This window comes from Misgurnus anguillicaudatus, chromosome 19 (genome assembly GCF_027580225.2).
Source record: "Misgurnus anguillicaudatus chromosome 19, ASM2758022v2, whole genome shotgun sequence".
Taxonomy (NCBI): domain Eukaryota; kingdom Metazoa; phylum Chordata; class Actinopteri; order Cypriniformes; family Cobitidae; genus Misgurnus; species Misgurnus anguillicaudatus.
In genome coordinates, this window is record NC_073355.2 from 33,687,002 (window position 1) to 33,713,897 (window position 26,896).

Here is a 26,896-nt window from a genome sequence, read left to right on the forward strand (position 1 = left end):
AGGGTTAAATCAAGGAGGTACCTGTAGGTCAGTTGTAGAAAGGTAAAACCAAATTACAAAACATTTTTGTTTCTCTTGCACATTTTAGATATCAACTCACAGGTTACTATTACAACAAAGACATTTCTGAGATATAACAAATTAAAAGTCCTCATCAAGAGTATCCGCAAGGTTTACCAGAAAATCAAGATCATCATTGCTGACGATAACCCAAATCCAGAAAATCTGTCTGATGACAACATAGAGCAATACATCATGCCACCTGCACAGGTAGACGATATTTCATGCAGCTTTTTGCATGTACTTCTATATTTTAATTTCTATCATATCAAAACATTCTAAAGATGCATACAAAAATACTATGTGCTAACTGATCTGATAAAGCGTTTAATGTGGTAAAACCAAGAATGTATTTCTCAATGGCTTCTCAATGCTAAAGTGTGTTATGTTAAGTGTGTGATTTGATTATTGGCTCTGTTGTTGTGTATTTGATTCTCTATAGGGCTGGTTTGCAGGGAGGAATTTGGCTGTATCACAAGTCACCACCAAATACTTCTTGTGGGTAGACGATGACTTTGAATTCTTGGATGAGACTCGCATTGAGAGCTTTGTGGAGATTATGGAAGCAAATCCAGAATTGGATGTTGTAAGTTTTATGTTTCCTAATAACATATTTGTAGCACAAATTAAATCAATATTGCTGGTTCTTGTTAGATCAGTGTGCATTAATAATAAATGATGGTGATGTCATGAATGTGTGAAATAAGATACAAGGTTTTAATTTTAATCCAGACTTCATGCACCAATATAAAATCCAATAAGACATATAATATATGGCACCAAGTCCAATCAATATTTTGCAGAGGAATGTATTAATATCTTAAAAACTACTTTATTTTCTGACATGAATTATTATAAAAGAATGCTAATACTTCTCCTGTCTCTCTTTTTTTCTGTATAGGTTGGTGGAGCGGTCTCAGGTGAACAGTATTATTTCAGTCTTGAGTATATTGAAGATGATGAAGGTGGCTGTTTGAGGCGTTTTCAAGGAAAGCATCATAAGCCACTTCCAGGATTTGATGGCTGTTTTTTTGTGGACGTGGTAGTGAACTTTTTTTTGGCTCGGACTGATGCAGTGAGAAGAGTTGGATTTGATCCCTTTCTAAAAAGAGTAGGACACACCGGTGAGTGCACCAGAAACCATTAGCCTAAAGGGGGATCCTCTAAGGCAGTGGTTCTCAAACCTTTTGCCTAGTCCCAAAATTCATTAGAAAACAATCTCAAAAAACGTATTACATGATACAATGTAGTGCTGTTGGAGCTGTGTTATTCTGAGGTTTGATTACACAGAATTTATGATAGACTTATTTAATTTTATAAAATGTCTGAGGACCTCTGGCACCATTTTGAGATTTTTGAGAAGTTTAAGAACCACTGCTCTAAGGGTACTTGACTTGATGAGCTTTCATACGTTTAATTCATTTACAGTTTAACAGTATTTGTTATTTTATATTTCTTACTGATGCGTTTTTCATTTTTTTTTTATTAAGATCATCATATGACATGAAACTTTCCATTTTTGTTTTATTTTTCCCCATGCAATCCCATGCCAAACAAATGTTCATCATTGCAGCATACACATTTTTCCATCTCATTCATTCATCTTTCTCTTTTGTTGCGCACACCGTCATCCTCCATTGATCTTTAGAGTTCTTCATTGATGGACTTGGAAAGCTGTTGGTGGCGTCCTGCAAAGATCTCTCTATTGGCCACCAGATACACGAGCCACATGAAGAATATGATGTTTATAGGAATGAGGGGGAAAGTGAGATAGAGAAAAAATATGCCCATCATTTTTATAAGAATTATCTGAAATGTATCAAATACTGAAAGGTTTTTGTTTCTCTGATTATGTGTTTACTGTACTTTTTAATTTATTTACATGCTGATACAAACTTTGCATTCTCCTGTTAAAAAACAGATATGTAATATATTATTTTTATACTGTAAATAACGTTTTATACAAAATGTTCATTTTTGCCACACATTTATTCATTACTAAAGTAAAGCAATAGCACTCTGATCTGCTAATGGTTTTCCAGTGTGGTTTACCAGTCATAATTTCTTATTTTATTTTATTTATTTTTTTATGTTCAATCTGACCCCAAAAAAAGAGGAGGTTATAAATCAACTCTAAAATGCATCTATTTTGTTAATGTTTTGTAAATCATATGAATGATGTACATATAAATTCATTGTGAATGTGATTAAATACATTTATTTATTTGCATTTTCATACATAGTTGTGTGTGGATGAAATAAAGACATTAGACATAAATAATAATATTTACAATTAATAATATAGCAAGGAATAAACATCTAAGTGAAACTTTAGTGCCATGTCTTAGGTACACTGTTAAAAGTAAAGGTGCTACATGTAAATGATGCCATAGAATAGAGGAACCATCTTTGGCTTTATGGTTCTATAAAGAACACCCAAAGAACCTTTTGGTAACACTTTACAATAAGGTTTGTTAGTCAACATTAGTTTATGTATTAACATGAACAAACCATGAGCAATACACTTGTTACAGTATTTATTAATAATCTTTGTTAATGTTAGTTAATAGAAATAAAGCTTTTAATTGTTTGTTCATGTTAGTTCACAGTGCATTAACCAACGTTATCAAGATTTTAATAAAGTATTAGTAATTGTTAAAAAATTTACATTAACAGAGATAAATAAATGCTGTATAAGTGCAGTTCATTATTAGTTCATGTTAACTAATGTAGTTAACTAATGTTAACTAATGAATCTTAATGTAAAGTGTTACCTTTATCATAGAAATAAGTTCTTCTTTGTAGTGTAATTTTTTTTCCTAAGATTCTTTTAATCGATTGTCGCAAGGGGGGAAATCAAAGAATAAAGTTCTGATGCAGCAAAAGATTGTTGTGCCTCACAAATTAAAAACTGTCTATAAAAAATTGCTAAGGCATTAAAAAGTCCCATTTCTACTATCAGGAAAATAATTAACAAGTTCAAAAGAAACAGTAGATGTCAAATCGGCCTGCGTTGTGAGGAGAGTCTTAGTGTCAAAAAGCTCTCCAAGGACCACAGCTGGAGAATTGCAAAATATATTTGAGACTTGAGATCAAAAAGCCTAAAAAATAAATCAAACGGCAACTACATCACCACAAATTGTTTAGAAAAAAATCATCTTCTCTCATTAAAAACAAATGTTAGCATATTTAGTTGTCAGGCACTTCTACTTCAAAATGGATCAGGTCATATGGTGAGATGAAACAAAAAAAAAATAGTTTTTTGGCAGCAACTTCACAAGATGGGTTTGGTGCTGCTAGGTTGTTCGTGCTGAGGCGAAACTCTGCAAGACTTTATGTTTAGGGATATATCGCCATCTGTTGGTTTGGCAGGCTCTTGACAGCGCTTTGTGTTTTGCGTGTTCATGTGGACTCAGATTTTTTTAACTAAAGCCCGGAATACACTGCAAGATTTTTGTCCTCTTATAAGATCATTACCTTATCACACTGTGCGACATGTATCGTTTAAACTCGGGTACGAGAGGCATGTAGACTGTACGATGATGACATGGAAGCTTCGGCGGCTGTGTCACACGTTGCGCAACGTCACCAGCATGCGCTCGTGGTAAACAAATACCGGCGCGCAGGTCGTAGCAGCAAACACACTGAGCGTTGATCATGCTGAATTTCTGACACTGTCAGAAAACTAGCGTAGGCTATCTTTGGATGCAAAACCAGGAAAACTGACATCTTTGAACCTCTCTCACTGTACGACATAGGACCACCGATGGACAGCCACGATCACATAAATCGCGACGATAGTTTCACGATGGCAATCTTTCGTCTGGGACAGCCAATTATCGTGCAGTGTATCCCGGCCTTTAGGAGGGATAAACTCTGTTTATAAAATTAGCTGTGTGCATGTGGACTAGTCCTTAATAACCGTTCTGCCATGGTTATCTAAGTCACTCTGACCTGAACCTTATAGAAGATTAGTGGAGTGAACTGAAGAGGATAGAGGACCTGGGTATTTGAAGGATCTGAAGAGATTTGGTTTGGAGGAAGATGTCTGATCTCTTGTCAGGTGTTCTCCAAACTCATCAGACATGATATGAGAAAGCACAGATCTTTAATCTTGACGAAAAAAAGTATTGAATTAAAGGGTGTCATCAGGGGCGTCATGCACCAATTTTTTTTAAGGGGGCACAGTGTGCAAAGCTCACAGAAATTTGTGCATACACATACATCAAACAAATTATATTATAGAGCTTTCAGTCTTTTCCATGGCACTTACATTTCTAACATTCTAAACGCCCCTGCCATAGTGCAAAAACCTCCAAAATAAAAGTGTTGACTAACTTTCATATCAAATACTATTCAATCGGATTAATGACATAATTCTTCGTACAAGAAGGCCATTCTCAAATAACGAATCTTTAACGACATATGTGTACATACTCCACCAACCTGTACAAAATCATACTACAATTGCACGGATGTACACTTACTGACATACGGAAGCAATGCAAATGAAAAACAACAAAAATAGAACAATAGAAATCATGGTCATTTAAAATGCTTTTCAAATAATTCTTAACTAAGTACAACTCCAGCAACACATAAACTAAAACAAGATAATATCAAAACAAAACATACTATTACATCCCTTCACAAATCTTGTCACGACAACCGCCAAAACCACTAAACACACAATAAAGACTTTTAAATGATGTGATAGAGCACACATATCCAACTAAAACACTAAATAAAACTCTTAGTATAACAGAGCTAAATGCAAAAACAAGTCTTACCTTTTGTCATCGTGCAGTTTTTATTCCACAAGTGGACATATTCAAAAATGCACGCAACAATTCCCAGTGGAAGAGAACATGTTGTGACATCATGAGAGGGTGTGTTCTAGAGGGCAGATACATTGCCCTCAGATGGCTGAAGCAAGATGGCCGTCTGTTAAAGACTACAACTCCCAGACTGCCTGAGAGTACAGCTGCAGCTAATGAGACCAGCAGCAGTCCCTAATAGGGGGTATGAGAAACTGTTGAGTGTGTGTTTGGTTTGGAGAAGGACATGTACCTTTGTGAATTAAGGAAGACTAAGTTACTTTATAGCTGAAGAGATTTAAGTTGTAAACCCTTTTTGTTAATTATTAAACACACCTGCATATTGAAGAGACCGTTGAAGTGGTGTTTTCTTGGAACTGACACAAGCTAAAAGATCCTTAACCTCTCATGCTGTCACATATGGTGGAGAATGCGGGCACTTGGATGACTGCAGATGTTCCAGAGTGATGTGGAGGACCTAACAAGGCTGTTTTCTAAGCTAAGTACACAGTCAATTGATTGTAAAATGGAAGAGTTACTGAAATCAATGATAGAGAGTAATAAAGTGCAGCAGCAAATTCAAGCTGGCTTGCTGGAGGAACAAAGGCGGGCCAATAACCTTAAAATTAAAGAACTGGAAATGAAGGAAGCCCAAGATGTTAGCAGAATACGGGCTAGTGACTTTATTCCTAAAATGGGAGAGTGTGATGATGTCGAAGCGTACTTGCATGCTTTTGAGACAACTGTCTTTAGAGAAAAATGGCCAAAAGATCAATGGGCAAAAATATTGGCACCGTTTTTGTCTGGAGAATCACAGAAGGCCTTCCTAGATCTAGACCCAACTTGGGCCAAAAATTATGACTCCTTGAAGAAAGAAATGTTAAGTCGCAGTGGTCTTACCGAATTTGGGAGGGCCCAGAGGTACCATGCATGGTGCTTCAAGAAAGAACAGCCACCGCGTACACAGATGCATGAATTGATGCATTTGGCTAAGAAATGGTTAGAGCCTGGTAGGCACTCGGCAACAGAAGTGGTCGATTCCTTGGTGATGGACAGATTTTTAAGAGCCCTACCCATTGAAGCTAAACGATTTGTTTGTCTGAATAACCCAAGTTCACCTCAAGAATTGATAGAAGAAGTTGAACGATACCAAGCCAGTGCATAAATGCTGAACTCACGGTCTCCAACCAGTGCACAGCCCCAACAAAAGTTTTTCCAGAGAACCTCTACTCCCAGATGGCCTAGCCCACAGGGGAAAAGGTCCAGCCAACAAGATTTGCCAGTCGAAAGCCCATTGTATAAACCAAGAACCTGTTACAAGTGTGGGGAAGTAGGACACATTTCATGGCAATGCAACCAGACAGATGAGCCTATGCCGACGGCTGAGTCTTCAAGTGGCTTGAAAAATAACCTTTTTGCTGCCTTGTTGGGCAACTCTGTGTTCCAAGCAATGACATGCCCTGTATCAGTAAATAGTCAAGACGTAGAGGCATTACTGGACTCTGGAAGCATGATTACACTGGTGCACCAGTCCTTGGTCAATCCAAAGCAAGTCTCATTAGAAAACCCAATTCCAGTTTCGTGTGTGCATGGTGACACTTGTACATATCCCACATCTGCAGTAACATTAGTCACGACCAGAGGGAAGTATGAAATTCGAGCTGGGGTGGTGGGATCCCTGTCGGTACAGGTATTAATTGGACGAGATTGTCCTGTATTTCACATGTTGTGGCAAGATGTACAAACAAGGAGAACAAGAGAAACACAGCGACCCAGGGGTAAATACAGACAAAATATGTTAGATTATGCAAGTCAAAATGTCCAAACTCTAACACACCATTGCCTTCCAGTGCAGACACGGATGAATAGAGGAAACAACCTGGAAGAGACTGAGTCAGCCTCAGAACAAGCAGATGAGCCACCACCACAGCCCATCACTCAAAGCAGGGTACAGTTACAAACAGAACCCGAGGAGCTGGGGGCATCCCAAGAAAGTAATAGTGGTCCAGAAGCGCCAGGGCACCAAATGTTAACAGGCCAGTATGGAACAGCACAACTGAATGACTGTACACTTGTTAATGCTTTGAAAAATGTGAAAGTTATTGATGGAATAGTTCAGAGTAATCTTCCAGTAGTATACCCACATTTTGCGATTAAGAATGGGTTGCTCTACCAAATAAAAAAAGAAGGGGAGGAGACTATAGAGCAGTTGCTTGTGCCTCAAACCCATAGGGCCACAGTACTGCAACTAGCCCACACTCATCTGCTTGGGGCACATTTAGGGGTGGACAAAACCAAAGAAAGAGTGCTACAACGGTTCTTTTGGCCTGGTGTGCATAAGGAAGTAGAGAACTACTGTCGTAGTTGCCCAGAGTGTCAGCAGTCAGCTCCAAAACCTAATTTTCGTAGTCCTTTGATTCCTTTACCTATCATCGAAACCCCCTTTGAGAGGATTGGGATGGACATTGTGGGGCCTCTCCCGAGGAGCGGCAGGGGTCACCAATATATTTTGGTGATGGTAGACTATGCAACCCGTTACCCTGAAGCGGTGCCGTTAAGGAAAGCTACGTCAAAGCAAATTGCCAAAGAGTTATTCCTGATTAGTACTAAAGTGGGTATCCCAAAAGAAATTCTTACAGACCAGGGAACCCTGTTCATGTCTCGTGTAATGAAAGAACTTTGCGCCCTCCTAAAGATAAAGCAAATAAGAACCTCTGTTTACCACCCACAGACAGACGGCCTTGTGGAACGTTTTAATAAGACCCTCAAGCAAATGCTTCGTAAAACCATTGACACAGATGGCAAAAACTGGGATCAACTCTTACCCTATCTGTTGTTCTCAATTAGAGAAGTACCACAAGCCTCTACAGGGTTCGCCCCTTTTGAACTTTTGTACCCATACAAGCCAAGAGGACTGCTGGATATAGCAAAAGAAGCATGGGAGGAACAGCCTTGCCCCCACAGGTCGTTCATTGAACATGTTGGTCAAATGAGAGACAGAATGGCAGCCATTTACCCTATTGTAAGAGAGCATATGGAGAAAGCGCAACGAGAACAACAAGCGATATATAACCGCCCAGCTCAGCCTAGAGAATTTCAGCCTGGAGACAGAGTGTTAGTGCTGGTGCCCACAGTAGAGTGTAAATTCCTAGCCACCTGGCAGGGCCCCTTTGAGGTCATAGAGAGGGTAGGGGAGGTCAATTACAGGGTTAAGCAAACAGGCAAAAGAAAGCCTGACCAAATATACCATGTCAACCTCTTGAAACGTTGGCACCCTAGAGAAGTGATGATGTGTTCTCTTTCCCCAAGCAAACCCAGTGACCCACCACGAGAAGAAGTCCGGGTGAGCCCAGATCTGAACCCACAACAAAAACAGGAAGTGTTGGAGCTAGTGGATCGTAACAAAGATGTCTTTTCCCCAGTTCCAGGCCATACTCAAATGATCCAGCATGAGATCCAGACTGTCCCGGGGAAAATTGTACAGCAGCGGCCTTACAGAATCCCAGAAGCCAGACGAGAAGCCATTAAGGAAGAAGTGAGGGAAATGCTTAGGTTAGGGGTCATTGAGGAGTCACAGAGTGCATGGTCGAGCCCTATAGTGATGGTCCCCAAGCCCGATGGCACAATAAGATTCTGTAACGATTTTAGGAAGTTAAATGAGATCTCAAAGTTTGATGCATACCCTATGCCCCACATTGATGAATTGATTGACAGGCTAGGGAAAGCATGCTTCATCTCAACACTAGATCTAACAAAAGGCTACTGGCAAGTTCCCTTGTCTTCAGATTCCAAAGAGAAGACTGCTTTTGCAACACCAGACGGACTATACCATTATACTCATTTACCCTTTGGTCTTCATGGGGCTCCAGCTACTTTCCAAAGGCTCATGAACCGTGTCCTTCAACCCCACCAGCAGTATGCAGCTGCTTATTTAGATGATGTGGTAATCCACAGCTCAGACTGGGAAAGCCATCTTGGAATGGAGCAGAAGGTACTGGATTCTCTCAGAGAGGCGGGCTTGACTGCAAACCCCAAAAAATGTAAAATTGCCTATGGTGAAACTGAATATCTGGGCTATACAATAGGCAGGGGTGTAGTACAACCTCAAGAAGCCAAAGGTGGAGCCATTCAGAACTGGCCTAGGCCACAAACCAAAAGACAGGTAAAGTCCTTCCTTGGCCTAGCTAATTATTATAGGAGATTTGTGCCTAACTTTTCAAGTCTGGTTGCACCCATTACAGAGCTAACCACTAACAGACACTCCAGAATGGTAAAGTGGAGCAAAGAGGCAGAGGAGGCTTTCTCGCAGTTAAAGAGGATGTTGTGCTCCAGACCGATTTTGAAATCCCCAGACTTCACAAAAGAATTCCTGGTGCAGACTGATGCCTCTGAGGTGGGTCTAGGAGCAGTCCTTTCTCAAACCCATGAAGGCGAGGAACATCCTGTGCTCTACATCAGTAGGAAACTGGCAAAGCATGAGAAAAATTATGCCACAATTGAGAAAGAGTGCTTAGCTATTAAATGGGCATTAGAGGCACTCAAGTACTATCTATTGGGGAGGAAATTTGTATTAATGACAGACCATGCACCATTACAATGGATGGCCCGGAATAAGGAGAGCAATGGCAGAATAACTAGATGGTTTTTAAGTCTGCAAGCCTTTAACTTCTCTGTTGTCCACAGACCTGGACGATGCCATGGAAATGCTGATGCCCTCTCTCGCAAGGATGCCCTCTTCACAGTGGCCTGCCAACCAGGAGCCTCAGAGCAGTGGAGGGGGGTATGTGACATCATGAGAGGGCGTGTTCTAGAGGGCAGATACATTGCCCTCAGATGGCTGAAGCAAGATGGCCGTCTGTTAAAGACTACAACTCCCAGACTGCCTGAGAGTACAGCTGCAGCTAATGAGACCAGCAGCAGTCCCTAATAGGGGGTATGAGAAACTGTTGAGTGTGTGTTTGGTTTGGAGAAGGACATGTACCTTTGTGAATTAAGGAAGACTAAGTTACTTTATAGCTGAAGAGATTTAAGTTGTAAACCCTTTTTGTTAATTATTAAACACACCTGCATATTGAAGAGACCGTTGAAGTGGTGTTTTCTTGGAACTGACACAAGCTAAAAGATCCTTAACCTCTCATGCTGTCACAATGTTTATTTATCCACAGAGCAAATCATATTACTTCTGGAATATGCAATATGCAAAGCGCGACTGTGGGGGAGAACCATGAGTTTGTTTAAATGTTAAAACAAAAAAAGGATTTTACTTGCGAAAATAAAGATTATAAAAGCAGCGGTCATCATGAGACCTCCTGCAGCGCGAAACCCACTATAGATTGTGTTCGACTTCAAGCTGCGCTGCAAGAACGACAGGTTGATGACGTCAAAGTACCGCGAGGGTGAGTCGAGGAATCAGCGGAAGAGTTTGATTTCAAACCGCTTTCGCGGCACGTTGATGTCATCCGCTTGTCGGTTCCAGTGTTATAGCATGAAGTCGAACACACGTGTAAATGATCCTTATAGTGATGTTACAATGTTTAGATATGTTCTACTGAAAATATTTTAAATGATCTTTAATGAGCATCATTATAGCCTGTTGATTACCCTGCCATACGCAAACGCTGCCCCTGCTACTAATATAAGGTCGAGACGGTCATATTTTAAACCATACAATTTCTACACAGAGGAGGTTAACTACACATTCCCGTACTGGGGATTTGGAAATGTTGTTAGCGTGTCTTACACGTTTTAATTCCTAAGATAGCCAAATGCAGCAACAGCTAAGCTCGTGAGCGCTGCACCGACTGCAGCACCTGCCGCCAGAATAAAGTAATGTACACGATCAAAACACTATCAAAACTCTGAAAAGTGACACGGGTGCAGCACAAAATTGACAATTTGGGCATTTTAAACAGATTAAAAGATTAATGGACGCTTTTTTATTTTTGAGGTTGCTTGCAAAATCCATTTGGCTCAAAAATCCGAGGGGGCACCTGCCCCTCAGTTTCAATGGGCATGACGCCTCTGGGTGCCATTACTTGTGGCTAGTACTGGAAAATAATGTTTATTTCATATTGAGATTTTCTACCCATCTTCAATTCTTTTACTTCAATGAAAGGTTCAAGTTTTGAGCAAGGCACCTTAACCCTAATTGCTCCCCGGTCGCTGGGATAGCTGCCCACTGATCTGTGTGTGTGTTTGTGTGTTCACGACTTGTAATGCAGGTGTTCACGACTCACTGAGATGGGTTAAATGCAGATGTCAAATTTTAATTATGCATTGCTTACTTGACAAGTATGTCAATTTCACTTTCATATTTACCCAGAGGGCCAATAATCCTGAGCATGACTGTATATCAGTGCCATTGTATTGTCTTAAGATGCACACCAGTATTGGTTTGTTTGTAAAAACTATTTAAACTACTACTTAAACTACTTAAATAACTAAGACCTAGTCCTGGATTCATCAAAACCCTGTTTATTAACATTAATATAATATCATCATTGTGGAAACCCATTTAATATTTGCTAACGCCTATCTGACAAACACAAATATCCTTTATAAATTAAAATTTATTGAGAAAAATGTTTACCTGGCCCCGAAAGTATTCAAGCCATCACCAACAGACCATGTAATAATGTATACTGTATGTGTATGAGCAGGTGGTGAATGATCATACATCAGCACACAGGAAACTATGATTATATTGAGGAAGCTGACTCACAGAAACGTAGAAGATAAGACAAAGTTACATTGTTTACTGCGTTTAAGTGGCTTTATGTTATGGTTTCTAAATACATAAGACGCGTCAGAGGGGACAATATAAGGTACTGTAAATTTAAATATTTCTTTCTGTTTCTTTAAATGTGGACATGCACAGACTGTACTGTTGACCAACTAATTTTTGAATGTATGTTGTTTTAAAGTATATGTTTAATGTAAGTTTTTTTTAAGATGCAATAATAGTTGTTTGCATAAATACATCAGATGATAAAATATGTGCATTTAAATGACCCTAAAATAAAAATTCTGTCATCATTTACTCTTCTTCGTGTTGTTAAGCCTGAATGAGTTTTTTCATTCTATTGATCACAAAGGAGAATATTTTGATTAATGATGATAACCACATAGTGGACGGTACCCATTAACTACCATAGTAGGAAAAAGAAATACTCCTCAAAATATCTTCCTTTGTGTTTAACAGAAAGAAGAAACTCATACAGGCTTAACAACAAGAGAAAGAGACAATGATGACAGAATTTTCATTTTTGGGTGAGTGCAGGGCCGGAGTGGGACTCATTTTCAGCCCTGGAGTTTCATGTCTTAGACCGGTCCACTTTAGTTCACGACTGACAATATTAAAATAATATAATTAAATCCTCAGTAAGTTATGTCTGCAATAGTGCACTGTTCTCTGCAGCCTAGCAATTCATTGTATTTTTCAAAGATATCATTTCCAATTCAGTTCAAATACAGTAAACAATTTTTTATATTATTCAATTAAACTTATTCAAAAATTACTGAAAATGAACAAATGTGTTTGTGTTTTCCCCTATATTTTAATTTTTTATAAATGATGGGTCTTGAAATTACCTGTTGGGTTCAAAAGTTTGGAAATTCCTGATAAACAATACACAAGCAAGAGTGATCAAGTATGCAGGAGAAACAGATAGAAAAATCAAAATCCTTAATCCTTAATCTAGTTGTAGGCTACTTAGATCATTTATATTGACAAATAATGTATGGTAGGCCTATATCTTGTGTCAAAAAGAATAAATATATAATGGACTTTGAACATTTTACTTGAGAAAACATCATATTGATATGAAACATAGTTTTTTCCCCAATGATGAGTTTTGCATCAAATAGATTTCCCTTACGAAAAAGAAGTATACTTGAAGTTCATTTTATTAAGTATACTTAAGTAATGTTGTAGTATAGTTTAAAGTAATGTTTATGTAATAAGTGTACTAACATCTATGTTCTAGTAGTATACTTGTAAGTGTACTACTTGAATACCACTTGGGACTAAAGTGGCCCACTTTTTAGTATATATACTGTAAAAGTATACATCAAAGTGTACTTTAAGTGTAAGTGTAGTCAACTTTAAGTGCACAACTAGTGAACAATTGCGTTCTTCATTTGTACTGCAAGTGCACTCATGAGTATACTTGTAGTTTGCTAGACTTATACTTCATGTGTACATGTAAATGTTCTGTTAGTGTAAGTAAACTAGTAGGTTATTAATTGTGTGCTGCACGTATACTTGCATTTATTCTTTTTCTTTAACTTTATTTTTTATAGTATACTTTTAGAAAATATACTAAATTATAATTATTTTGAAGTACGTTTAAGGTTTAATTGTAAGGAAATATGTTGTAAGTATACTTTCAATATTAAAGATAGTACATTTCTTTCTAAGTACATTTGTAATGTACTATTGCAAAGTTACTGTAAATATACTTGAAATACAATCAAGTATATTTATTTTTCACCAGGGCTATTCATATGGCTTTCTTGAGGTAGCTTTCGTTGTTGCATTTTTACTTTATACTTTTTTATGTCAGCAAACAAGTATAGGTCAAATATACTTAGACATTTCTGTCAGTATAGGTAAAGTATACTTTAGTACAATTTTATGGATATTTCTGAGAAGTACATAAAGTACATTTTATAGAAGTACATAAAAAGTAAACAAAGTATACTTTCTTATTTTTAGTTTAAAAGAAGTATACTCATAACACACTTAAATAAACTTCTTTTTCGTAAGGGTTACTCTTGAAATAGATGATGAATAACTATTCATAGATGATTCATTCTTACATAACTTACCCTGGTGAAAAACAAATATACTTTATTGTATTTCAAGTATATTTAACTTTGCAATAGTACATTAAAAATATACTTACAAAGGAATGTACTTTCTTTAAACATATTTAAAGTATGCTTACAACATATTTGCGCGTATTTTTTACAATTAAACTTTTAACATACTTCAAAATAATTATACTTTAGTATATTTTCTAAAAGTATACTTTAGAAAAATATACTTAAAGTTAAAGTTTTGTGCAATTTTTAAAGTATACTAAATTTAAACTTATTTTAAAATGTATTTTAGGTATACTTTATCGGTATGCTTAAAGTTATCATTATAATAATGCACTGACAGTTATTTCTAAAATACATTATTTAGTATTCTTTAGAAACAGTATATTTTAAGCACATTTTGAAAGTATATGGGGTGTACAAATGTATATTATTTTATGGAGAAATAACGTGGGCTTAAAATTACGAGAGAGCAGTAAGCTATGTTCTGTTACATTTTATATTGTAGATGTATACATTTGTAATATACTATTAACATAATAAGGTACACTTTAACTTCACTATAGTCAAGCATTGGATAAACCAATGAACTGTGTTTTACCACAAAATAACCATGGTTTTGCTAATAATAATCAATACACTAAAAAAAAACATGGTTACTAAACTTTTACCACAAAAAAAAAACATTCATTTTCGTAAGGGGAATATGAGTGTTTTTTGTTTTTTTTGTAGTTTTTGAGTCAATTGCATACCGCTTTTAGCTGTACACATTAATTAACTTAAACAGTTTTCGTAAATGCATTTTAGAGAAAAGTGAATTCTGAGATTTGAATAATGCATCTGACGTGTGGGATGACGTCACGACGCACGTATTTTGATTTTTACCAGTCGTTCAAGACAGACGGATTCAGTCCCAAGGTACGTTAAAATATCTTAAAATTAATATATTTGATTATCGTTTGACCATTCTGAAGTTTATCAGTAGACTATCATATTTCGAATGCGAAATGTTGTCAATAACGCGGTGTCTAACTCGCTATTAGTGATAAGCTGCTGTGTAGCTTAGCTTAGCTTATAGCTAATGTTAAAGGTTTGAAAGATAGCACTGTTAGTAGGTATGTTGCTAAAATTTTCAAAATGGTTAAGTGCTAAAACGAGTTGTTCAGATAGAAAGAGCTTGAAAAAAGCTTTTAAATGAGACCAAGATCAAGTATATGGGTTAAAGAATAACAAAGTACTGGCCATTTGAAACTCGAAAATCATCACTTTATTTGGTCCCATGTTTTCCATTAAAATTCAAGAAAATGTGTGACCGAATCATGAAAATTATGACGTTTTTAGCTATAACTTTTTAAATTTTTAAGATATTGACCTGAATCTTTCAGGATAAGCTGTTTGCCATATCCTCTACATATTCTACTTCTGAAAAGTCAGATAAATAAAAAAACAAACCACTAATTACACCAAATAACACTCTTTATTCAGTCTATATATACAGACATTTACTAACATGGCTATACGGCTGCTCCCCATTCTTTACCATTCAAGCAGATTTTGGTAGAGGTAAAACCACCTTTGGTAGTCGTTCAAATTTATTAAAATTTCGTCCACTTGTAGTTTAGCAATTAAACTAAATGTCTTTACAATTTCAAGAATGTCTTTACTCAACTTCAGTAAAAACAGCGATGATTTTACAAACAACAGACTTTGGCGAGCTCGCACGGCCAGTAGTGAAACATAAAAGGTGGTGACTGAAAACGAGAAGGTACCTATGCTTCTTCCGGTGATGTTAAGAATTAAAACTCAGAAATTTCACCATCAACAAACCAACAGAAGCATTATTTTCCACAACACCGCGCGCCGCCTGAGGAAATCTTGGGTTTCGTTGAGCGGAACCAAAAAATCAGCCGCGACAGCGGAGTTAGCAACATACCTACTGTTAGCCTGTTATATCGAATTAGTACACCCGATTGTTTTGTTAAATATATGTATTGGTGTGTATGTATATGTTAATGAAAAAAGGTAGCGTCAGAAAATCTGTTTTTTTAATGTAGCGTGAAAGTTAACCATTTATTGACTGTTTAGAGGGTGTAAGGCTTTTACCTAACTTAACTGAATTTAGTATTAATGATGCTGCATTCTTTACTCAGAAGCTAAAGTTTTTCAAAGACATTTGTAGGGAGGACTTTGCAGCTAATGGTAAGTCATTTTAAACTCTTAAGATATAATAATTCATTCGTAGTAGTAAATCAAGCTTCAGTTTAGATAACGTTATATACATATTGAGGCGGTTTCCCGGACAGGGATTAGACTAGTCCTATACTAAAATAAATGTAAGAGCTGTCCAAACTGAAAACAACTTGCAATGACATATCTTAAAATACACCAGTGTCCTTTGTTTTGCCTCAAAATGCACACAGGTAATGTTTTTATTAAGGCATGTTTTTTGAAACTAGTTATATTTCTTAATTAAACTAAGGCCTAGTCCTGTTTTAAGCTAATCCCTTTACAGGTAACCACCCAATTGTCTGCTTGTTGCATTTTCTTTTTGACAAGTTTTACATTTAAATTTAATACAATAAAATCTTTCTTTAGGAGCTAAAGTATTTTATGTAAGGAGGATTTTGCAGACCATATAGGCAAGTCATTATAATGAAAACTCTTAGGGGTGGTTTCCCGGAAAGGGATTAGCTTTATCCAGGACTAGACCTTAGTTTAATTAGGATAGTTTTAACAAACATGCCTTACTAAAAACATTACTTATGTGCATTACGATGTAAAACAAAGGGCACTGATGTATTTTAAGATGTCAGAGCAAGTTGTTTTCAGTTTGGACAGCTCTTACATTTATTTTAGTCTAGGACTAGTCTAATTCCTGTCTGGGAAACCGCCCCTTAATATATATGATGGCATTTTAGTCAAGCTCTAGTTTAGATAAAAATATATCTGCTATACAATCTCTGCCAGTAAACTATAGATTTAATACAGCAAGTCTTAAATAAATGTAATGTTTTAATATTAAACACTTTTTAATTGAGCTTATTGTCTATCTTTTTCAGATTTCCTAAGGCTGAACCAAAACCTGCCAGACTAAAGTTAATTTGGGAGAGAAAGACGTTGTAAACTTAATCATCTTGACATTCTTCAATGAGTAATTGTTCAATTTTTAGGCAAATACTGTACACTTTGAATGCTGTGAATAAAACTATATTTTAAATATATTTAAAATGAATTGTTTTTGAGTGTTTTAATCAGGTTTTATTTATTTGGAAAAAAATATTTTGGTTATGTTACCAGCAAGTAATCTATTCCCAAAATAGCACTCTTTATGTTAACTAATTATTAACGCACTTGAAGTATACTCATTACTAATCTAGCTGCAGGTATGTAAAAGTATACAAAATGTAATGTACTTGGCATATTCATTTTTCACCAGGGCAGTTTTTAGAATTTTGGATTGGCCAAAAATATATAGAATGTATGCAAACAGTCTATTTAAGGTATACTGATTGTATGTTTGCAAGACACTCATAATACATTTGTAATGTACTCCTAACATAAATAAAACACACTCTAAATCCACTTATCAAGCATGAATTTAGCACAAAAACAGTCATGTACTTAAATTGTACTAAATACACTTAAAGTTGTTCCACTTTAGCACACAAAAGTACACTAAATACACTTAAAGTTGTACTTTGTTACAATTAATATACAACTACAATATATTCAGTACAAAATTAATTGTTCCAAAATAGCACTCTTTAAATAAACTAATCAATAGCACACTTTAAGTATACTGGTCATTAGTGTGACTGCAAGTATACTTAAGTATATCAAAATTAAATATATTTAGCATACTATTTTTTCACCAGGGTAGATTTTAAAAAATACGTTGATCATCAAAATTTGTTGATCATTTTCCTTTTAGAGGCCGTTCGTATCAAGTTGCGCTCAAGTTTATTTTAAATCTAAACTATATAGACACACTCAAATATAGACACGTCTAAAATAAAACTCATGTTCACAGTCGAGCGCTTTGAAAAGCAGAAGAAAGGGCGATGGGGCGAATGGGGTTGCTGTGAGTGATGGCGGGATATGGACAGCAACCTTCAACCTGGTAGCATGATAACACCTTATATACCTTAAAGCTACTTTGTTGGCTACCACATTTTTATTAAGCATAAGAATAAGAAGCTTATGTCTTTGCACGGCATATCACATTGTAAGTGGTTAACCAAGCGCAAGTCACATGCTCTGTGCATGCTGTCTAAAGGTAATTACTCTTGAAATCACATTGCAGTTACAAAGCTGGCATGAAAGCAGTTTTGAGATCTGAAAAAAATGCTTTTATAGAGATTAGGAAGTGGTTTTCAGTGTTGTCCCAGGGGACCCACTGCTCTGCATATTTCGTATGTCTTCCTTAACTGACACAGCGAGTTCTGTCCATGGATCTCTCCCTTAATGATCTGAATCAGGTGTGTTAGATAAGGGTGACATGCAAAATGTGCAGAGCAGTGGGAACAGTTTGAAAATGACTGGATTACGTTTATGGATGGGCATTTACACTGCGTTTACACAGCAAGCGAGTCGAGACATGTCTTAATGCATTTGTCTAATGTTTGTCTATTAACACTTTCTAGAAGACAGCTGTATATATTCATATATCACATGCTTTTAGGCATTACAGTTTTATATAAAGTATTAAACTCAAGAAAATCAAAAAAATAAATATGCCTGTTAATAAAAAAAAATATTTATTTAAAAAAAATATTAGCTGTTGTGCCTGTTGTGTTTGTTGCACTGATGCTATACAATTCTTCAGAATAATTATTATGGCATTTTCCAGATGCATCCTGATTCTGCTCTGTATGATCCTGCTGGGCATTTATGTGAAATCAAGAGGACTGCTGAGGTCTCCGAGTCATCTCCACATGCCGTCATCTGGGTACGAGTAATACTTAATGCATTTCTTGACATTTATTTAATGACTTTCACTATATTTCCTGTAATTCCACCCCATCTTTACTGTTTGGTTTGTTTAATCAACCAAGTACAGGGGTTGGACAATGACACTGAAACCCTGGCCAGTGTAGATGCATGACATGGTGGCCAGTTCCATCAGAAAGAGTATGAAGTTTGAGTAAGGAGAGCCATAACACAGCTGCCCATAAAATATTTTTTGAAGATATGAAGTACTTTTGTACCTGTTTACCACCAAATTCCTCAAATACACCATTAGCTTGCCTGTAAAATATCAAATTTTTGTGAAAAATTCACATAAATTCGGATCTTAATTTAATTTTTTTTAAAAATTAATATTGATCTATATGTAACGTGTCAAATTCGGCCATCAGGTGTTTAGATTTTTTTTTTAAATTACAGTTTAGGAAATAAATCATTTCAACCAGCAGATGCCCTTAGAGACCCATTCATTTCACTGGATGTGGCCATCTGCTCAAATCACTACTTTAGTGTTACATTTTGTGAATTTATGTATATATAAACATTCAAATAGTGAAATTTTTTGTAGTTTGACTGTAGGTATAATAATTTTTTGGTTTTTCTGATGTCCTCAGCAATATATCAGTCCTCAGTGGAAACAATTCATCGTGTGACTGTAAAGACCAAACAGACCTTCATCAGTTTCTACCATCAGATCAACTAGATGACATCATTAAAAGCAGAGCAAAAGAGTACAAGGAACATCAGCTCAGGTATTTGCATGCATAGTTTGCTTAATTCTTTAGACATGCCTTTATAAATGCAAACAAAGAGTTACAGGTATTTTTGGCATGAATCTTTCACAGAATGAAGACAAATACGGACTTTCTCATTGCACCGTCCAACTCTCCTCTCCAATATCCCATCAGAGGTTTCATTGTAGCTCCTCTACAAAAGAGTCTGATACCAGGTCAGCCTGCCTATTTCTTTCAGCTCAATCATTTTCAGCAATGTTACTTCACTGACTATTTGCTACTGTAGCGCATGTATGTACCACCAAAAACAACTTCCGCAGCTTTATTGAACATGTTATAACCTTATATTCTTTCTTTCTTTGTTTGATTTATAAGTAGCTAGTTGTATTTTTCAGGTCTTGCCCTTTATACACAAAAGAGGGAAGTTTACAAGGTGGGTTATTAAAACACAACCTTTCTGCCTATGTGCTGTGCATGTATTTACACTAAAATCCTTCTTTTAGTTAAGGGTTTAACCCATCCTTCAATCCTATTTTCAGTCAAGTGACTTTTACCTAGAAATTAAATTTCCATATGAAACATTACATCTGAATTAGTTTATATTTCCCATCTGGATCAACAATATTGTGCACAAGTCTTAGGCTATCACCAGCTTTGTTGTTTTACCAAAGTTTTATTGACCATACATATTATTTTTTCTCTCTATGATGCAAACAGAAAAGAAATGAAATATGTACACATGTTTTCAGAACATAATGGCTTCTTCTGGCAAAAGTATACAGCATGTTCTATACTGCATGTTCCTGCTATTGCTGAAGGGGGGGGGGGGTGTCAGTCACAATAAATACTTCAGCTTATTTACAGTAATATTGCATACAAATTTTATTTTTTCCTGGTTGTATTCTTATATATGGCAACTATAACATTGCAAAAACAACAAATCTAATGGTGGCATGGTGGCCTGAGACATTTGCCCAGTACTGTAACTTCACTTTATGTCCATTAAACACCATCATGTGCACAGGTATCTTTAAGTGTGGAGAATGGGGTGCTGTCGGTGGATCATACTAGTGATGTAAAGGAAGAAGAGGTGAATGGACAGGGCGAGAGTAAATTGACTCTCTCATCCTCAAGCCTCAAACAAGTTAATGATCTGCTAAGCAGAGTGACCTACACCAGCACCGTCTACCACATCAGAACATCAGACTTTGGTAAGAGCTCTCTTGATATAAAGTTGCGTTGGCAAAGTCGCCCCCATATTGGTTGGGTGTCTTCACTCTACATTAGCAACAGACTTAATCGGAGTCAACGGAGAGCGAGTAACTATGCCCGTATTTTGTGCAGCTTACGGTTGCAATAACCGGCGCAGTATTGATACCAAATCGCATGGGATTACCTTTCACAAGTAAGATTGGACAATAATTTTGGTTATTTTACCATTTATTATATTATGTCATTGTAACTAACATTACTTGCATGTGGAAATCCAGTAAAAATTTGGGGAGTTATGATTATTGTAGTTGGGGATACACCTTCCTCAGTAGAAATAAATGCAGGACGGGGACCTGTCCAAGATGGTGTCTGCGCTGATATGTCAGCGCAGTGGTGTAGTGCAGGTTATACTCAGGTATACGGAGTATACCCACTTCTTTATTTGATGGCATGGGTATACCCACTTCTACTTTTAAAAAATGGGGGTATAACTTACCCACTTCTCCAGGCACCACTACATATATAATATCTATGGTCTTCACCTGTTTACTATTACCCGGACACTATATAGCCTATACTCACCTTTGTTTTCATTCCTAATCAGTTCTCAACTTTGCAACGTCTTTGTTTTATGTGTATTACCTTAACATGGGAATCTATGTATTACAGTATTTTTTAATTCGCTTTGGTAGGGGAGAGCGGGGTATGTTGTCACACTTTTCACACTGTCTAACATTTACTGAGCACCATACATCAAAATGGTATAAATCTCATACCAAATGAAAGAAGGAAGTCTTGGGCACATATGTTGTATTCATAACATCTTTATATCTTATCTCATTACAGAGTTGTAGACTGTTGAATAGTGACTGTGCACTTGTGACAATTTGCCCCATCGGAGGGTAAGTTGTCACACTAGGGCGGGTAAGTTGTCACACTAGATTATCTAAAAATAAGAACACAACTACTTAATTGTGAATATTGATTTTAATTTTTAAACTCAAACCAAACTGGAAATATAAACATCCGTGCCTGGAGAATCTGGAAAAACAATTATTTCAATCCAAATAATGCACATTTCAATTAAGTGGCAAGACCACTTTACTTTGAACTTTGGTTCAAATGTTCTATGGCTTTCACATAAAACCAGATAACTGAATGGAACGCTGCAGATAACTTGCTTAACTTAACATGTTTAACCTCTGAACAAAACAGATGCCCTGTATGACTAATAGGACTCATCTCCAGAATCACAATTCTGACACACATAAATTGCCTGGCCTGAGGTGCAAGCATCATGGGCCCAATTGTTGCATTTTACACATTTTACCCAGGTCTCCTTTGGACGACTCTTTGAAAATGGCTCTACACAGACGAGGCAGAAGCACTCTTCATCATCTGATGATGACTCTTGCATGATTTTTCTTCTTTTAGCTGCCTTGTTTTTCATAGGTCCAGATTTCTGCTTCCCTTTCTTTTGAAACAGCTTTTTGCTAGATTGAGGCTTATTCTTTTCTATATCATGTTTTCTGAGCATGTTCGATGTGTTTGTTTGTACAGGGGCAAGTTGTCAGATGTGACGACTTGCCCCAAAGTCATTGAGACAACTTGCCCCATACTTACTTGTGTGCTAATGTTGTCTAAATCTCAAGTTTAGCTCATCATATCACTTTAGCTAAAGTATCAAAAGACACTTTACGGTCTCCTCTATTTTGTGCAAAATAATCATTTTAAACATTCACACCTAACAAAGTTGTATTGCATAAAATGTAAAGTGATTTTTTTTTACTTTTTAAGCAGAAAAATAAGAAAATTGTGCTAACCTCAGATTACAGTGATCTTGACCACATGTGAACAGGAAGTTCACTATAGAAGAAGAAGTCACATAAAGTGGCTATTTGATTTTTGAGATAGAGCCTCTAGTGTTGGAGTTATTAACAGTGTGACAACTTACCCGTGTGACAACTTACCCCGCTCTCCCCTACTATTTGGTACTACGGTTTACAGTTTCAAAAACCTGATGTAATGCTTTCAGTCAGTTGCACATGTTTTCAGTCCACATAATCATTGTTTCAAACACAAGATTATTGTAATATGTCATAAGAACATTTGGTTTAATCGCGAAACACAACAGCATGATCTTCTTTCAGTTTAGTATTTTTAACAATCAATTATCCAACAGCAAACAATGCAAGATACACATTTCAAATCGGCCTTAGAAGTGCTGAAATTAATATGCTACAGTACTATAAAAGACAGATTACACAGTTTCACATTAGGCAATACACTTACATTACCCAACATTTACATAATCTATAATTTCCAAAATATCCTTTTTATGTGTAATCAAGTGAAGGATCAATAAAGACATCCTCATTTGGGCAAATTAGTTTTTTTTCAGATATAATTGTATAGGTATACTTTCTACAATGTAACTAAATGAGAACAAAACATAACATTTAGTGCACACATTACATTCATTTGGATCAAGCCTGTCTTGAGCATTTGGCCATAGATTCTCGTCCACATCACAATGAATGTTAACATTGTTCAAGCACCTTTGAAAGAACATTTTGGCGTGACAAATCCATGCTTGACATTGGTCTACAATGATGTCATCACATGCATCATCCATGGCCTGAAGGAGGGTGGCACGCTCAAGGGGTTGGGGATCATAGACCTTCGACCTCCATGCTGAAAGTAGAGTATGGAGGCATGGGCCTGAAACCATGCTTGAACTACCCTTTTATATAGGTGACCCCTTCACCTTGACAGTCTGTCGCAATTTTATTGAGAAACTTAATAAGATGTACAGCATAATAGGAGACAAGTAATGGCCTACATCCCACGACACCATCTTCAGAGATAGCTGCGCACATGGAGATGTTTCCTCCACGTTGTCCAGGCACTTGGACAGTGGCCTGTTGCGCGATGATGTTCCATCCATGGCGACAAGTTTTGGAAAGGTTAAAGCCCGCTTCATCAACAAAAATTTACTTGTGATGGTTCACATCAGCGTCAAGCACCATAACCCTTTAAAAATATATATTTTGGTTAGTTCTTTTTACAGTGTTGTTCAAAATATATGACGTAAGTGAACACACTCAGCCATTAGTTGTTTCACCCGGTCATTGTTTCTCTCAAAAGACACCAGGTAAATGTGTTTCATTGATACCCGGTGCCTCTCTAAAAGGCGGGCTACTGTTGGTGGGCTGATGGATGCCACATTGGCAAAGGTGACATTGTTCTCCTTAATTGACTGCTTTATTTCTGACAGCCGTATATCATTCCTGGCCCTCACCATTTCCAAAACTGCCAACTCTTGCTGGTCGCAGCACACGGCCATCACTGTGGGGTTTTCTGTCAATTCTAAGCATAGAACAGAGTATACTGTAAATAGATCATACTGTACAAATACTGTAACATGTCTTATGAATTTACATGCATTACAATTTACTGTAAATGTGATAGTATACATCCTCCACCCTTATCGGTTTTCTTGGCGAAAGGTTCGGATGATAGAATTGACAGTTGATTTTTTTTAGATTTGGATCAACTAATCTGGCAGCTTCTGCCATAGTAATGTGATTACAATGACATTAAACATGTTTTCTTTGTAGTTTATTTTAGTTTTGAAGATTGTAAGGCCGTATTTCCAATCATAATCAGAAGACCTACAGTTCCTGGTCTGTACAATCCAGGAAATGGTATGACTAACCAGAGTGACCTTTGCAAAGCAAAGTGAATCAAACACAGAGCAGTCTGTTAGGTCCTCTTTTAGACAATATTTTGTAGTAAGCTTTAAGCTCTTAAACGGAGGTGTGAAAAGTATTTATACTCACTATTCAAGTATCTGTATCAGGCAAAACTTTTACTTCCCTATTTTGATGGATGATATTCAGAAGTGGAAAGAGTAATAAAATATTCTACTCAAGTAAAAGTACAGTTACTTTAATGATATTTTACTTGAGTACACGTAAAGTTACTGGTCTAAAAATCTATTCAAGTAAAAGTAAAAAGTAAGTAATTTTACCTTTACTCAGAGTAAAAGTAATTTTTTTACAGCGGGATGAGGTGGAGGATTCTAGTATAGTTAAAAAGGACAAGGGAATATAAACCAGTTGTTTTTAATTGTATGAAAACCTTTACAATTAAAGTGCAATAACAAAAAGTTAATAAAATAAAAACCTTTTTTTGTAACAAAGAAACATTTATGAAGTTATTCATGATTTTTACAGGTGAATTATGCACTTTTGAGGCAAAAAATATGAGGGTCAGTAGCTAGTAAATACAATCACTAGTAGTCTAAGCAGGCCCGGATTGGCCATAGGAAGGACCGGGAGAATTCCCGGTTGGCTGGTCTGTTTTTTGGCCATGAGGGCCGGTGTTATCATGCCACCAGCAGAGAACAGTGCACTATTGCAGACCTTTAAACTACTGAGGATTTAATGATATTGTTTTAATATAGTCACTCGTGAACTAAAGTGGGCCGGTCTAAGGCATGAAATTCCAAGGCTGAAAATGAGTCCCACTCTGGTCCTGTGCACAAGAGACACAATGATGTGAGGATTGAACAGGTAGTTTTAAGAATTTCAATTCTGATCTGAGAAATGTACAGTACCAACACGACTGAGAAAAACTGTAAGTTGTGTTTGACTTTACTAAGCTGCTAGACCTCAGAAGATAATGCGCGTGTCACAAACGATTGACACGCCGTGCAAATGAGCGGTAAAAACCCGATTGGAAATCCGTACTCATGAGCGTAAAGCCTACCTTCTATAGGACTCAAACACTGGCTTTGCGTCAGTGGAAAGTGGTTGCTTAAATATGGCCAGGGGTTTCTTTCATGAGAATTGAATTGAGGGTCTGCATCGCGTTCCCCCTAGCCTGGTCCAACCAGACTCTCATACATTCATTTAATTTGTACAGAGAGTCTGGCCACGCTCCATTGTGGAGCGTTACTTCCGTTAAAGAGGGTCCTCTGTTGAAGTTTAAAACTATTGGATCTGCCCAGAGTCACTCAGGATCTGCCATAGCCAATCGTTTAACGTTTGGTCATGACGTATATCATGCCCCGAAACCGGCCAGAAACAAGAAGTCTGAATAATCAGACCAACAAAACTTAGCAAACATTGTTCTTGCTCCGGCTTTAACTTCTGTATATTTGCAACAACGGACCGAATAGATTTTCTCACGTCTTTCTCCGCTGCCATTACTGAACTACAACTCAAACTGACGCACGACCTCAACGTCATCGTTCTTAGCCACCCCATCCTCCCCCCCGTTCGCTGATTGGACCTGCAGATTTTTGCAGGAGAAAACGAAACTCTACACAGCAGTCCCAGACGTAGTACTAAAGCGAAATGAAAATTAAGCGGAAGCACGTAGGAGGGCAGAGCCAGGCTACATTCCCCCGCCAATCAATCAATCATCCGTGGCGCGCCTATATCACCTTGCATTTTTAAAGAATCTTTTTTTACTCAATAACGAATATGATTTAATTGTAACAACGTACAATACTTTAAACAAAACAAAAGTAAAATTACAGACTTTAAAAACTAAAGTAGAAGTACACAAAAAAACTACTCAATTACAGTAACGTGAGTAAATAATTCACTACTTTCCACCTCTGATAATATTGTACTTTTCACTCTACTATTTCATAATTAACAAAAGTTGTTTTTACCTTTAATACTTGAGTACGTTAAAAAGTAATTCATCTTTTTACACCTCTGCTCTTACATTTTTTAAAGTAGTCATAGAAGAACTTCTTTTGAACAGTTCAAAAAAAGTTATTTTATTTGAACTCTTTCCTTCTTTCTTTCTTTCTTTCTTTCTTTCTTTCTTTCTTTCTTTCTTTCTTTCTTTCTTTCTTTCTTTCTTTCTTTCTTTCTTTCTTTTGTTCTTTTTTCTTTCTTATGTGTTTGGGTTACACCTGATGCATCAGCTGTTGGGGCAATGGCAAAAAGCAGACCAAATTACAACACATTTTTGTCTCTCTTGCACATTTTAGATATCAACTCACAGGTTACTATTACAACAAAGACATTTCTGAGATATAACAAATTAAAAGTCCTTATCAAGAGTATCCGCAAGGTTTACCCGAAAATCAAGATCATCATTGCTGACGATAACCCAAATCCAGAAAATCTGTCTGATGACAACATAGAGCAATACATCATGCCACCTGCACAGGTAGACGATATTTCCTGCAGCTTTTTGCCTGTACTATCACATTGAAATATTCTAGAGATGTATTTTTGTACAGTATGTGCTAATTGATCT

General features: G+C 36.8%; 1 protein-coding gene and 1 long non-coding RNA gene across 17 annotated transcripts in view; both read left to right on the forward strand.

Moving 5' to 3' along the window:
• Positions 1-26,896, forward strand: part of LOC129436405 (beta-1,4 N-acetylgalactosaminyltransferase 2) — an 88,975-nt gene that overhangs the window by 40,174 nt on the left and 21,905 nt on the right. For 5 of the 16 annotated variants that reach the window (XM_073857514.1, XM_073857505.1, XM_073857506.1 and 2 more), the window contains exons 8-11: positions 89-270; positions 503-646; positions 962-1,184; positions 1,709-2,091. The exons of 1 other annotated variant lie outside the window; for it this stretch is intronic. In XM_073857514.1, coding sequence (XP_073713615.1) covers positions 89-270; positions 503-646; positions 962-1,184; positions 1,709-1,890 — 731 coding nt within the window. In that variant the 3' untranslated portion in view covers positions 1,891-2,091. Of the gene's footprint in view, positions 1-88; positions 271-502; positions 647-961; positions 1,185-1,550; positions 2,092-19,279; positions 19,418-19,510; positions 19,615-19,794; positions 19,833-20,423; positions 20,611-24,231; positions 24,319-26,624; positions 26,807-26,896 lie in introns of those variants that run through there. 10 more of the 16 variants (XM_073857502.1, XM_055194528.2, XM_073857512.1 and 7 more) reach the window with 6 other exon arrangements.
• On the forward strand, positions 14,234-16,928 carry LOC141351100 (uncharacterized). Its single transcript, XR_012359298.1, has 3 exons — positions 14,234-14,618; positions 15,851-15,899; positions 16,760-16,928. It is a non-coding gene; the product is annotated as an uncharacterized lncRNA (long non-coding RNA).